The sequence below is a fragment of the Marmota monax genome, unplaced genomic scaffold, assembly GCF_021218885.2.
Source record: "Marmota monax isolate L192 unplaced genomic scaffold, Marmota_monax_Labrador192_F-V1.1 WCK01_AAM20220418_F8-fsc00059, whole genome shotgun sequence".
NCBI lineage: Eukaryota > Metazoa > Chordata > Mammalia > Rodentia > Sciuridae > Marmota > Marmota monax.
This window is the reverse complement of record NW_026693595.1, coordinates 4,188,072-4,203,730: the sequence shown is the minus strand read 5'-3', so window position 1 is coordinate 4,203,730 and position 15,659 is coordinate 4,188,072. Positions and strand designations below refer to the sequence as shown.

The 15,659-nt window shown below is 36.1% G+C and overlaps 1 protein-coding gene across 1 annotated transcript in view; it reads left to right on the top strand.

Moving 5' to 3' along the window:
- The window catches only part of Tmc1 (transmembrane channel like 1), a 163,765-nt gene that overhangs the window by 73,007 nt on the left and 75,099 nt on the right, over positions 1–15,659 (top strand). The window contains exons 5-6 of the mRNA XM_046459450.1: positions 9,750–9,840; positions 11,457–11,538. Of these exons, the coding sequence (XP_046315406.1) occupies positions 9,750–9,840; positions 11,457–11,538 (173 nt within the window). The remainder of the gene's footprint in view (positions 1–9,749; positions 9,841–11,456; positions 11,539–15,659) is intronic.

The following is a 15,659-nucleotide window of genomic DNA, read 5'->3' as shown; positions in this document are numbered from 1 at the left end:
TCTGGCAATAATGGCTAAAGAAAAAATTATGTAACATTCCAGAAGGCACTAAAAGAAAACAACTTTCTTAACAATTTACATTTTCTTGAACAGAATTATTAAATATAATGAAAAGGAAAGGTGAAAGTAAACAAACAGATCTGTTAACCTCCTTTTTTGTTCACATATTAAAACAATCCTCAACCGCTGTTTACCCAATTTAAATTAAACCATTTAAATCACAAGAATAAAAAAAATATATTTGGATCCATTTTTTCATGAGCGCTCATCATATATGATATATGGACATATGTACATACAAACATACAACATAAAACACAAGTGTGCACACATAATATAATACATACAACACATAACATAATAGTAAAGGCCTTATAACTTTTTACAGGTGAAATCTCCATTGCAATGTTTAAAAACTCTATAGTCAAAAAATAGAACTGATCAGCAAAACATTAACCTAGGTCTGTATGAGCTCAAAAAACAAAATAGAACTTTATGATGTGGGAAAGGGCAATAATAAAATAGATATTGAAAAAAGCATCCTGGTTCTGTAGCAGATGTAAGGATAGCCAAACTGGAGTTCTGGATATCAGCTGTTATGGATTTGAGCCAAATCATCTTCTTTTTGGTCTGTAGAAATCGCTATAGTTAATCTCTCTGGAATCCAAATCAGCTGCTGTTTTCCCTATAGAAACACACAAACAGACCTCCGACTCCAGACAATCACCGGGTCAGGACCTTTCCTTTGTCCTGTTAGAATATCCTTCCAAAGTACCTTGGGCTTATGTACATTTTTTGGACACATATGCCTTTCTGCAGCACTAAGCCCTGATGAATCCAAATTTAAAAAGTTTAGAGTAAAAAGGGTTATTTTAAGTTTATCTTTGGGGAATATATACCCCTTCCCAATTCCCTCTTTTTGCTTTAATAAGTACATTTTAATAGTTTGATGAGCTCTTTCAACTATGCCTTGTGCCTGTGGATCGTATGGGATTCCTGTTATATGAGTAATGCCAAATGATGAGCAAAATTGTTTAAAAGAGGTAGAAGTATAACCAGGGGCTTTATCTGTTTTTAACTGTTTTGGAACGCCTACAGTGGCAAAATTTTGTAAGCAATGAGCTATAATATCTTTAGTTTTTTCTCCAGCATGAAGGGAGCCCATCAAAAATCCAGAAGAAGTATGAACTGTAACATGCAAATATTTTAATTTTCCAAATTCTGGCAAATGTGTGACGTCCATCTGCCAAATATGGTTAGGTATCAGTCCTCTAGGATTGACTCCAAGATTAACTTGTGGTAAAAATGTCACACAATTTTGACATTGTTTTATTATTTGTCTAGCTTGTGCCTTAGTTATTTTAAAACGCTTTTGTAAAGTATTAGCATTGACATGGAACTTTTTATGAAAATTTGTAGCTTCTTCTAGTGTAGAGAAAATATGTATGTCATGTTTAGTTTTATCTGCTAAATCATTGCCCAAACTAAGGGCTCCAGGCAATCCTGTATGTGCCCTGATATGTCCTATAAAGAATGGATCTTTTCTGTTCAAGATTAGACTTTGTATAGTGGAAAGCAAAGAGAAAACAGTCGAGGAAGGGGAAATCCTACCAGCATCTTCCAGGGATACTATAGCATTAACTATATACTGACTATCAGAAAATAAATTAAATACAGAATCTTTAAACATTACAAAAGCTTGTAATACTGCATTAAGCTCTACCTTTTGAGCTGATTGTTTGGGTACTAAAAATGTAAAAGTTTGATCAGGTGTAACTCTTGCTACTGTACCATTATTTGACCCATCAGTGAATATATTTGGAGCATTCATGATAGGTGTTTTTCTTGTCTTGGAAAAATTACAGGATGCAATGACCAAAAAGACAATAAAGGATTAGATGGTAAGTGGTTATCAAATGAAACATTAGATTTGCACATGATTATTGCCCAAGTATTTAACTCATTAGCTAACTCATTAATTTGATCCATAGTATATGGAGTAATAATTTTATTGGGAGAAATTCCAAACACTCCCTTTGCTGCTTTTATTCCTTTTGAGTATTAATTGTCCTACAGCCTCAGGATACCTAGTAAGAATAGTGTTAGGAGAATAAGATAAATGTATCCATAATAATGGACCTTCTTGCCAAAATACTCCTGTAGGAATATTTTTTGTTGGTAGTACAATAAATAATAAAGGCAAACTTATATCAATTCTATCCAAATGCATATTTTCCATATATGTTTCAATGATTTTTAATGCCTTTCTTGCTTCAGGCGTTAACATTCAGGGTGAATTTGGATCTGATGGACCTTTTAGGATATCAAATAAAGGTCCTAACTCTCCTGTTGGTATACCTAGATAAGGCCTTATCCAATTTATGTCTCCTAATAACTTTTGAAAGTCGTTAAGTGATTTGAGTTGATCTATTCATATCTGAATTTTTGGTGGACAGACCATGGTTGAGGATAATAGAACTCCTAAATAATTAATTGGAAAATTTAATTGTACTTTATCTATTGCTATCTCTGGATTATAATTTTTTAATAAGTTTGTAAGTGTGGCATAACATTCTAGCAGTGTGTTTTTAACTTTGTGTGCTAATAATACATCATCCATATAGTGAAATATTTGTATTTCAGGATTTTGATTTCTAAGTGGCTGGATTACTTTGTTAACATAAATTTGACACATAGTTGGGCTGTTAGCCATCCCTTGAGGGAGTACTTTTCATTCATATCTCTGATCAGGACCTTCAAGATTCAGTGCAGGGATAGTAAATGCAAAACGTGGACTATCCTCAGGATGAATTGGAATTGAAAAAAAAACAATCTTTAATATTTATAACTAAAACATACAGGTTTTTGGCAAAGCAGACAATTGAGGAATCCCTGATTAAGCAGGTCCCATAATAACCATCTCATTATTAATGGCTCTTAAATCTTGCAATAATCTCCATTTACCAGATTTCTTTTTGATGACAAAAATGGGAGTATTATGGGGAGATACAGAAAGTTGTATATGTCCTTCCGCTAATTGTTGTTTGACCAGGTCATGGACTGCTTGTATCTTTTCTTTAGTCAGGGGCCACTGAGGAACCCATACTGGTCTTTCTGATTTCCAAGTAATTTTGATTGTCTCAGTGACCCCTTCTGAAAATCCAACCCATGTCTGTCCGTTCCTTGATCTATTTGTATTGGTGCTGCTATACTTGTTCTTGTTCTTCTAATCTTTTTCCTTTCCTAAAACCTTGTCTAGCCATAATAGTGGGTGCATTTGGATTGATGTTATTTGTTAATGTTAGTCCTAATTGATCTAGGACATCTTGTCCCCATAAATTTACAGGAAGATGATCCAATACATATGGATTTATAGTTCCTTCACATCCTTCAGGATCCTTCCAATCTAATACCATTGCACTTCTATGGGGATTAGTCACCACTCCTAGGCCTCGAAGCGTTTGAGTGGCTTGTTGTAATGGCCAATGTTTTGGCCATTCTTGACGAGAGATGATGCTAAGGTCTGCACCTGTATCTAGTAGCCCATTAAATTCATGTCCTTGAATATTTAGTTTTAGCATGGGGCGAGAATCTAAATTTAAAGAAAGCATAGCCCAATCTACACCTGTGGAGCCTAATCCCCTGGAACCTCTTTCTACAGTACAACTGGAAAATTTATCATGTAGGCTGGGTATTATTAGTAAATGTGCTATTCTATCTCCTGGTGAAATTACTGATATACCCTTTGGAGAACTGGCTACAATTTTTATTTCACCTTCATAATTGGATCAATTACCCCAGGACTTATCATAAGTCCTTTTAGAGTAGAAGAACTGCGTCCCAATAATAAGCCTACTGTTCCTTTGGGAAGAGGTCCTTTTACCCCTGTGGCAATGATTTGAACTCCCATCTCTGGAGTTAGTACTGTTCTGGCGGAGGCACAGATGTCCAATCCTGCACTTCCTCTGGTTTGTCTAGTGAGGGATTTAATGGACAATGTGTCCTGGGCACTACCCTGATGGGGTTGCTGTGTTCTTCCTTTGCACCGTATATTTGTGGTCTTGGGCCCCGGAGCATTGGGCCCCCCTGTCCATTTTTTGGCAATGGAGCGCGATGCCTTTCTCCACGATATCGTGGATAGACACCTGGTCCTTGTTCGTTTTTTGATAATGGAGTACCCTCTATGATGTTTTGAGAACGGCATTCATTAGCCCAATGTCTCCCTCTACGGCATCGTGGGCAAATACCCGGTATTCTACTCCTTTGATACCTAGTTTTGTTAAACCCTCCTCCTATGGGGCAATTCCTTTTAAAATGTCCTGTTTGTTCACAATTGTAGCATGTTTTTGGCCTGGCAGCTAAAATCTGTTGTACTGCAGCTGCCACAACTTGCCCTTGTTCATTAATGTCTCTACATAATTTAATATATGTGTTTAAATCTTCATGTTTCCGTGGTCTAATGACTTCTCTGCACCAACTATTCGCTTGCTCATAAGCCATTTGTTTTATTAATGGCATTGCTTGTTCTGTATTCCCAAAAACTCTGGTAGCTGTTTGAATAAGCCTATCTACAAATTCAGCGTAAGGTTCATTAGCTCCTTGTATTACCTTAGATAATTGACCTTGTAAACTCCATGTCCTTGTAAAGTCTTCCATGCCCTAACCACATCTACAGCGATTTGTGAGTATACGCCAGGATCATATGCAATTTGTTGCTGCTGATCCTCATAAGGTCCCTTTCCTAACAACATATCTAGATTTCTCTGAGGATTACCAGCTGCTGCATTTCGCCTAGCCGTCTCCTTGCAAAATTCCTCATTGGCAACCTTCCATAACAGGTATTGTCCTCCATTTAGCACAGCTTTACACATATTAGCCCAATCTGCTGGTGTCATATTCAAGTTGGTAATGGATTCGACCATGCTTACAGTGAAGGGTGCTTGAGGACCATAGGTTGTTACAGCCTCTTAAACTGATTCAGTGTTTTGAAATTTAAAGCATGGTGAATTCACTGCCCTCTTGCCTGCTCAAATACAGGGCATGTTAATATTTGAGATCCTATCTCAGGATCCCATCTATCAACTGTGGGGGTTGGGGGCCTCCCAGCATATGGAGGTGGCGTTGTTGGTTGGACACTTATGCCCTCTGGTGATAGATAGGTGTTAGTAGCAGTCTCCTGTAGAGGTGGCGCTGTTGGTTGGACACTCACGCCCTCTGGTGATAGAAAAGTGTTAGTAACAGTCTCTTGTTATAACTTTTCCCCTGATGGCTTTTTCTGTTCTAAATTTTCTTCCTCTATCTGACTTGCTTGAGAGACCTTCTCTTTTACTTGAATATTTCTACTATAACTATAATACAACCCAACAAGATAACGCCAAACAAAACTGAAACAGAGTGAAACAAAATTGGAACAACAAAAAATCATTATAGCCTTTCTATCCTCCTGAAATGTCCATCCGTCCTTTCTCCCTATTTGTTCCTCAGATGTGAGCGTTTTTTTTTCCATCTTACACATCTCCAGGGACAGGCAACTTAAAACAAAAGTGAAGCAAAACAAAAGAAGAATCTTAAAATGGCTACCCATCCTCTCGCCCTGCCCTCAGGGGCGAGCAGTTTACCTTATCACTTACCCTCAGTTGTTCCCCTTGCAGGCCACCAAATGCTACAGTCTGGCTGGGCACAATTCAGGAGCCACTTGTCAAAAGAAACGAACTTTATTTTTAGAACACACACCACACCACACAGCTCTTCAGGAATTCCCTCAGAGCCCAACCAACTGCCACCACCGGCTTCCCACAAGCCTCTCAACCTCCCCCACTCCTCCTGCTCTTGAGGCCGATTGGCTGGGTCGTGTGGGCGGAGCCAAAAAAGTCCCCCAATGAGCAGCTCCATGGTGTGAAAGGGCGGGGAAACAGCCCAATGAGCATCACTGCAGAGGAGCCAATCAGTTGGCAGCCAGAAGTTTGCTGGGGCCACTGTGAGCCAAGCATCAGCTGGCAGCTGGAAGTTTGCTGGCAGCTGGAAGTTTGCTGGGGCTCCTTTGGCTGTGGCTCTCAACAGTTGCTCAATGGTTCAATCCCAGAACTGGAAAAAAAAAAAGCAATATTTACATGAGTTAAGGGATACATAAATACTAAAATAAATATAGCAGCTTACTTTGAAAAGACCAGAAGTTTGCTAGTGGAAGTGGCTTTCACAAGGGTTGCAACTTGTGAGTTATTGTCAAGTGTAAAGGGAGGGTCATTGCAATTCCAGCTGGGAATGAGTGTTGCTTTCTAGCTTACTTGGGGAGTGAGGCAGGGCCTGGAGATGAGATGTTCACATTCCTATGTTGGTTGACTTAGTGGGATGCAGTTTTCTGTAGTCATCTAGTGTTTCTCATGAATCAAATCACACACAAGGAAGCCTCAAGTTCATGTTATGCTCATTCTGTAATATATCCATCATGTTAGAACAAATTTGAGATTTCAAAATAAGTGTTGTGGAAAAATTGACTGCGCAATGATTCTTTTAATATTTTCATATCTATAGCTCACCTTGTTCTTGTCAGCACCCTGGATATCAGGGAAGCAATTGTCTGACCTTTTGATTCTTTGTTGGAAAATCCTGAGCTGTTAAAACCCATGTAGTAACTGAGCAAACCTGTGCCAGACCTGCTCAGGTCTATTTGAGTCCTGGGCAAGTATGCTTTCCTTTGAAAAGCAGCACTGTCATGAATATGGGTGTATCTGGCCCCCAAAACGTGGGCAAGTCCACAAAGACAGATCGCAGAGGCTGCTTGGAATACCAGCCACCTGATTTGCTTTTTAGACACTTCAATTCAACGTTTTATAAAGTATCTTCTAGATGCCATACTTCCTCTGGTCTTATCTTCTCTGTAATACATGCTTAATGCTTGTTATAATTTAGATTGTGGTGTCTTTCAAAAGCTAATGTGCGTGACAATGCAGGAATGTTGAGAGGTGAAATGATAAGATTAGCTGGAGTGATATCATTTCATTAATCCACTTGATTGGAAGGTAACTGTAAACAGCTACACTGTGGCTGGGGGAGGTAGGTCACTGGGGGCATGTATGTATTTAAAATACATATATATGTTTTTATATATTTATATATTTAAATATAAATATATATTTATATACATGTATATATTTACATATAAATATATACATGTATATATTTAAAATACATATATGTGTTTTCATATATATTTATTTATATATTTACATATATTTGTCCTTGGTGAACAGAGCTCTCTCTGCTTCCTGTTTACCATAACTTGAGCTCCTCCCACCACCTTTTCACCTTGATGTCCTGCCTCATTTGGGGCCCAGAGCAATGGGAGCCTGCTGTCTGTAGTCTAAGACATCTGAAATCTTGAACTTAAAATAAACTTTTCCTTATTGAAAATTGTTCTTTTCAGGTCTTTTGATCACAGCAATGAAAAAATCTGACTAAACAAATGTTTAAACATGATATGTTTTCTTCATTGTATGATTCTGAAAACTTGGCTACAAGAAGTCAGTTTATAATTTTGGACATGGCTTTATTGAATATTTTTAATGTGTAGAATGTTTTAGAAATTATTTTCAACTAATCTTCCCAGCCCCAGAGGTCATGTCAAATATCAGGGTGTTTGACAAGGCCTGTCTAGTAACTGTTCTCCATTTCCAGAAGGCTGGTACCTGAATTTCAGAAAAGAATAATGATGAAGGGTGCAATCTAAACATACTTTGCCCTCAAGCATTATTCAATGTGGAAAATAAAATTATATTCTTCTGGTGACTTTACAAAGTCTGTTTTCTTTTGAGAATGTTAACATTTTTATCAAGCACCGTTTATGGTCAAAGCAGTGGTCACTGTCATGAGAGACAGAAAAGGGTGAGACATTGTCCTTGCTATCAAGGAACTGCTTTGAGGGTTCTGGTTGATGGCTGGGGATATTCTTTATCATTGTGTTTGTGTTTATATGCCAGAATATGGGTGGGCTCACATCCATAGGTTAGTAATGAGACAGTCCTGCCTGGTATTGGATAAATCAGTGGGTGCGAGTCGGTTTCTGATCACAGCATATTATAAAGTCACGAGTTTATCATGGATACTTAGAAGTATCTTACACAAAACTTCTGCACTTATCCTTTATCTTTTAAGGTTTATTTTGTGTATTAAGAAGAAACTTAATTATAGCCATTTGTTGTAGGGTTTTGTCTGTAAAAGCACAGATTTCAGGACCATCCAACTGATGATAGTGTTTCACCTGTGGAACCACACACAACCAGGTTTGAAATTTCTTTCTTATCATGACAGAGGTGCCTCTGGAACACATGGGTCATGTGTTGTCTGGCTCCTGAGAAGAGAAGAAAAGCCCATGCTGTCTCTTTTTGTAAAGTTATTTTCATAATCAACCAAACAGCAACCACAATGATTATCTTTATCAGATAGAACAAATTACATAGACTGTGTGGCTTAAAAAATAAACATTTATTTCTCACACTTATGGAGTTTAGAAACCCAAGGTCAGGGTGCCAGTGTGGTTGGGGTCTGGTAGGGCTCTCTTCCACATTGCAGATAGCTGATGTCTTGTATCCTCATGTGGTAGGAAGAGGGCTAGCAATCTCTCTGGCCTCTACTTATAAGGGCACCAATCTCATTCATGAGGGCCCAACCTTGTTACCTAACTGCAATCATTTACTTCATGATGGCATTTCAGTTGATGACAGATGACCTATACTGGTGGTCCCATAATATTATATGGAGTAATAACATCATTATCATCTCAATTTGTGAGTGTATGCCATGATATTTGCACAATGACAAAATAGCTTAACAATGCATTTCTCGGCATGTATCCCTTCAGAATAGGTCCCTATCAGCATACGTCTCTATTGTTTAGCAACATATGACTGTACAACCTAAAGCCTCCACCTCCATATACCATCATTGAGCATTAGACTTCAACATACAAATTTTTTTTTTTTTTTTTTTTTGGCAGGGGACACACACATTCATCCAACAACCACGACCAAATAAAGTTAAAAAATTATAATATATTTAACATGTTCATATTATCCATTTTGATGAATTTTTGTTTTTTTAAACACATACATAAGCACTAATGTGATTACTATGAGTATATAAATACTTAGGAATAATGTTAAAACTTAAATTTAAAGCCCTTCTGACTGTGAGGCCAAAAGTGTTTCTTTTCTTTCCCTCAACCCCATTTTCTTTATAGTATGATTTTTCTGTTTTAAGCACTAATTGCTTTCAAGGGATTAAATACCAGGTCAGTAAGTGTGTTCTATGTCAGTTAGTACTAAGCTCTCCATTTGTTCTCTCTCTCTTTCTCTCTTGCTTTTTTTTCCCCCCCAAAGAATTGTTAAGAGAGAAGGAAAGAAAGTACTTTAAAATAAACATTCAGACTGCCAGAATCTGATATAAACTTCAGCTTCAATTTTATATGGGGTAAAAATTGAGAAGAGCTAGGGTACTCTGATTTTATTAATAGCATAAATTCCTTGCTTTTCAGTGACTCCAAATGATTAATAAGTGAGACTAAAATATCTTATTCTTTCTTATTAGAATTTAAAAATTTAAGCCTGCTTTGAGTCTCTAGGTTATAAGATATAGCTTAGATTCATTTGTCTTAAATATGCTTGCAGACCAAGAAAATTCAATGTCCCCTCCATCTGTATGCTGTTAATCTTAACCCACTTCTACCTACCTCTTGTTTTGTTTTATTTTCTCAGGGAAGCAAAAAAATTTGTGAGTGAAAATGAAGGAGCTCTTGGGAAGGGAAAAGGAAAGCAGTGGTTTGCCTTTAAGATGATGATGACTAAGGTAAGAATATTCATTCAGTCTGCTTTGTGCTATATTGACCCCAAGGGGGAGAACGTTGCTTCTGTTCTAAGAAGGTGAAAAACTATCTTACAGTTTATATGTATAATGCATAGATATATACAGCACATGCAAGTGTATTGTGGTATTAAAATTTGTGGAAGGGATTAAAATAGTATCCTTAGAGGAGTGAAAATAGAAAATAAGTTGAGAAACACTGATTTATAACAAAAGACTTATAATATTTTATCACCTCCAAGTATAAAATACTTTCCATTTTAATTTTCTGGAAGTTAAGAGGTCTGATCAAGATTTCTTTTTTTAAAATGTCTGCAAATTGCAGGACCATATAGCTTTTCTGTATCAAGAACATCAAACATGTACGTTGGATAAAAAATAAGAAAAAATGATATACTGATAAAATATTGATTTTGGAGAAAGGGAAAGATAAATGTTTATTTGTATTACTATGCAGCAGGCACTGCATTGAATTCCTCTGTAAAGTTATAGTCAATACTCACAGTAAAGTAGGTTCATAGATATTATCATACTGTCTTTTATAAATGTTATACCAACTGTAAACTAAATGAATTTCATTTGTGAATAAAATTCATATATCTTGATTTTCATATATTTATATATATACACACAAACAATATATTAATTTATTTTGCTTTATAGTTTTTATATAAGTGTCATTACAGTGTTTCTGCTTTTGTTTTCAATTTGTTGCATGATTAGGATAATGAGCAGGGCTCATGTTACTGTGGGAGTTTAGTTCATTTTTATCGATGTGTTCTATTTTATGAAGATGCTACAATTTGTTTATTGATTCATTCTATTGTAGATGGGCATTTGGGCTGTTTCTAGTTGTGAGTAACCTTTCAAACTTTAGACTTACACTGCTGTTATTTAGGCTTGTTTTGCTTGCTTAGTGTTCACATTATCCCAGCATAAGTACACATATACAAAATGATCTGCCCATTCTGTTTCTTCCCAGTGGTCCCTTGACCATGGATAATGCTGTGGAGTAAAATAGAAGGAAGATTTTTAGTAAGCTGATTTGTTTCTTCCTTCCTTTCCTGTGACACCATTTCTTTCCATTTAGCTGACTGTTCTGCCTCTATCAGAATGAAACGTCCCATGTCATAGAACTTACCATCCTGTATTGAAATCTCTATTTATATACAGTTTACTCTAGAAGAGGAAGTGCCTTTCAAGGCAGAAACTGTGTCTTATTAGTATCTCATTAATTCCTTCATGCAATAAATATTAATTAAATACACACCATGTGCCAATCACTTTATTATGGGTTAACTCAGTCCCTTCTCTCTTATTGTTGGTAGAATTAAACAGATCTTATGAATGGTCAGTATACTCTCTCTAAAATTGGAGATCAACAAATATTGTTTTTAATTTTTTTTTTTAAATTAAACTGACCTGGGGATAGTGGGAAACAGGGAAGCAATGGGGAAACCTACTGTTATCCATTTTTACAAAAAAGTAGTATTATGTGAGAGCTTTCCAAACTCATTGTCTTGTGAAGATTTGGGCTGGGAATATACATTTTGACGATTGAAGGAGTTGGGCTTTACTACTGTACTTGACTTCCTTTTCAGAAATGGGCAAAATTCCTTCGTGATTTTGAGAATTTCAAAGCTGCTTGTATCCCATGGGAAAATAAAATCAAGGCGATTGAAAGTAAGTGTTCATCACATCTCATTAGATGAAAAAATTGCCCTAGATAAAAGTCTGATACCTTTCTCAGTTTCTAAACTCTTAGAAAGATGAAAAATACACGAAAATATAACTTACTCCTTTGATTACTGTGAAGATTTGTGTTAGTCCGCTTTCCGTTAATATGAAAAACACCTGAGATAACCAACTTGAAAGGAGAAAAGGTTTATTTTGGCCCAAATTTTCTAACTTTTCAGTCAAGGGTCACTTGTCCCTATTACTTTGTGGCTGTGGCAACATAGTACATCATGATGGGAGTGCATGGCTGAGGAGGCTGTTCACCTCATGACAACTGGGAATCAAAGAGAGAAACAGGAAGGGGATGGGTCTGACATCCCCTTCTAAGACCTGCCTCCAATGGCCTTAGTTTCTTCTACTAAGCCCAACCTCCTAAACATCCCATCACCTCCTAACAGCACTGTGGGCTTGGGACCAAGTCTTTTTTTTTTTTTAATTGATTTTATTTTTTAACACATAGGTCTTTGGGGGATATTCCAGATCTAACCTATACCAATTTGCTTTGACTTACCAAAGACAACACTAGAGACCCCACTTTCATTCCTGTATTAGACAAATCCTCCCCATTGTGAACTCATTTTCTCAGACAGGGAGATCAGTATTGTACATAGCTACATTGAGTCCTATCATAGGCAAGGCAGTGGTCTTATTTTGGCAGTGAACAGGAAAATACATATCCTCATGAATGTTAGACAACGGTCAAAATAAGCAAAGTTTAAAAAGAGTAAAGAAGACTTAAAAACCTCACTTTCAAGCTTGTGAAGAAGAATAAAAAATAGCCATTCAGAAATTTGCTCTGTGGATATTCATAGTACATTTTCATTTTGTACAATGTTCATAATGTACAATGAAGGCAGGTGAATGTACCCAGTCAAAAACCTCCTTAGTACAGTGCTCTTCTTGGCATAGAATAAGGAAAATAAAAAACAATGTTGTCAACAAATAATAAATCATTTAAAAGTAATAATGTATGTGAAGAAAAATGGATGAATTTGAAACAAATTTGCACACGATCTTGCCGTAATCCGGTTCCTAAAGATTTTGACTAGGATCTGATCTTCCTTCATACTTTTTCAGATTCTAGGCAGATTTTCCTCCTGGTTAAATGTGGTGTTACATAATTAGAATGGAGGCTCCATAGGGAGATAACACAGCTGATGACTGTTTCTCACATGATTGGACATATTTTGGAAGTGGCTGTCTCTCAATTCTCTGATTTTCATTATTAAATATAATGAGTAAAACACATCAGCTTACTAACTGCACCCCTCTCACAAATTCTTTGGCCCACCTCTTTTTTTTCTTTATTTTCCTCCTTAACACTGTCCCTATCTAAAAGGCTATGAAATCTAGCATTTTAGATATATTTTGTAGCACACCAAATTTAACCTCTAAAAATAATTTCATTTCGTTTTATTTTATGCCCATTTTCTCCAGTAGACATGAAAGCAGGTATTTTGTTTTGTTCATTCCCGGATTTCACTTGGCACTTAATAATAATGTTTTGAATAAAAGTGTAGACACATTACCCAAGTGTCTCCCATTCTAGGTTGTAGACAAAGGAATTTTAGACACATCAGAAGAGAGATGTCATGGAATCCTTAGGTTTTAATGCTACAGCTGAAATATGTTACCTAGAGATGCACTGAGGAACAGAAGGCCATTTGGAGCGTTAATATTCTGACCAATATATGTGGCAAGAACTCCAGATTTGGTCCTTGCTTTGCCACAGATTAGCTGTTCAACTTTGATCTAGGTATTTAGTCCTTCTAGGCCTTAGTCTACTGATTTATGAAATGATAGGTTTGAATTTCAATCAGTTATGAGATATATCCTGAGGAATTTATAATTTGTACATATAGTAAAAAATCATACTTTGAAAATTATTTAGTTTTAAAGCACACTAAACCAGATTCCAGCCCATTCTGATAATGAGTTCTGCTCATTTGTTCCAGGAGCCAATCTGGTATGGGATAGAAACAGATGGGATTATTTTATTGACCAAAGATGCACACAGGAATGTGTTACATATGATCATTATCTATCTTGAGTGTCAGTAGAAAAGACATTGAGAAATACTCAATAATTCCTTCAATTATCGTCTCTCTTCCATTTTCCTCCATGGAACGTGCAAAAGTCAAGCCGGACAAGCAATTAAGAAAATGTGTACTTTTTTTCTTTTTATGTGTAATTTATTATTTGCTTAGGTTGACTTTGTTGCTGTTCATGATGTTTTTCCTCCAATGTGAAGAGTCAACCCTTTTTTTCTATTCTGTCAACCATCACCAGAACCACCAAGTATCAGTATGAGTCAGACATTCTAAAACATTATTCTTTCTAATCTTCCTTAGGCCATCAGTGTGCACACTAAGTTTCCTATTATATAGCTGCAGTTAAATAACTGTCTTGGAATTAGTGAGTAGCAGAGGAGAGGTAGAAGGCACAGTCTGTCAAGGTTCAAGATTATGCAGTTTTTTTCGTTTGAGGGAAATTTTATAAGCTTTTGTTTTTCTTTTTTAAATATGTTTTGTACCAGTTACTAGAGAGGATTTTATCAGGTCAATAACAGGACAAGTAGTTACAGATTTCCTTGATAGTTACCCTATTTGGGGAATTAATTTGCATCTTCTCATGATTTTACTTTTGAATGAATTATTTCGTTATATATTTCATGATGTAAGATGCTAATGTACTAAGATATTAGTGATAGTCATAAGCAGACCATATGCTTTTGAACTATTGCATCAGTCAGAAAGTATAAAATCTAATGAAGATTATGTTACTAGAGCCCCCAAGTATCTCTTATAAAGTATTTACCAAAGCTAGGGAAAGTGTGTATCTGTGATTGGACTTTGAAGCTCAACTGAATGGAAAATTAGAAGAAATGGGGTTGAGGACTTTTTGATCCATTGGTGCTATACTTTGGACAATCTTTTTCATCTCTGGCCCTCAATTTCTATATTCAGGGTTTCAGGTAAAATCTGGCGTTTGATTAGTTATTATACAAGGTCTGTTTCAGCCCAGTATTCCATGATGTTGAGTTTATAATCAGTTTTAGATGTATAGTTAGGCATTAAAATATCTTTATACTTCTGAGTGATAAATTAATGAAAAAATACAAACGGAACACAAATTTTACTAATAGAAGTCTGTTTAATTATCTTCTCAGATTCTTTGAGTTTGAGAATAAAGTTGATTGAATATCTACCTTAATTATAAAACATGTATTTAATTGTAAACTAATATAAGTGTTTTTCTTTAAAAATAAATGACCTTTAATCATAGAAAAGCTTCAGAAATATTATTAATTCCTTTTAAGTGTCAGTATTATATAATATCTCTGTTTTAGTCATCTTTTTCATTGCTGTGACTAAAGGACCCGACTAGCACAATTATAGAGGAGGAAAACTTTATTTGAGGGCTCACAGTTTCAGAGGTTTTAGTCCATGGAATTCTGACTCTATTCCTCAGGGTTCAAAGTAAGACTTAACATCACAGAGAGGGTGGCAGAGGAAAGCAGCTTACATCAAGGTGACCATGAGGCAGAGAAAGATGATTCCACTCTCTAGATACAAATATATACCCAAAGCTATGCCCCAATTCCCACCTCCTGCAGCTACACCCAGCCACTTCAGTTAATCCCATCAGAAATTAATTCACTGATTAGGCCAAGGCTATAACCCAATCATTTCTCCTTCAAACCCTCTTGCATTGTTTCAGACATGAGCTTTTGGGGGACACCACATCAAAATCATAACAATCTCTTTTAGTTTTCAGAATAAGTTTGACATTATTGAATAATTTATCACATGCTATCGAAAAGCCTACCATGTCTGAGGTGTTCCTAGATACTATGGCTACTGACAAAGATTAGCAAATACTCTACCTTCACTGATCTCACATCAAATGTGTTAATACATGTTAATATATGTATGACAGATCATAAAATGTAAATAAACAGTGAAGATGATTAAGGATTTCAGAAGTGGCATGTTTGAAGTTGCCTTCTACTTCCATCAATCTTTCTAATCCACCTGCCCTCACTCTCTAAATAATATTTTTAAATG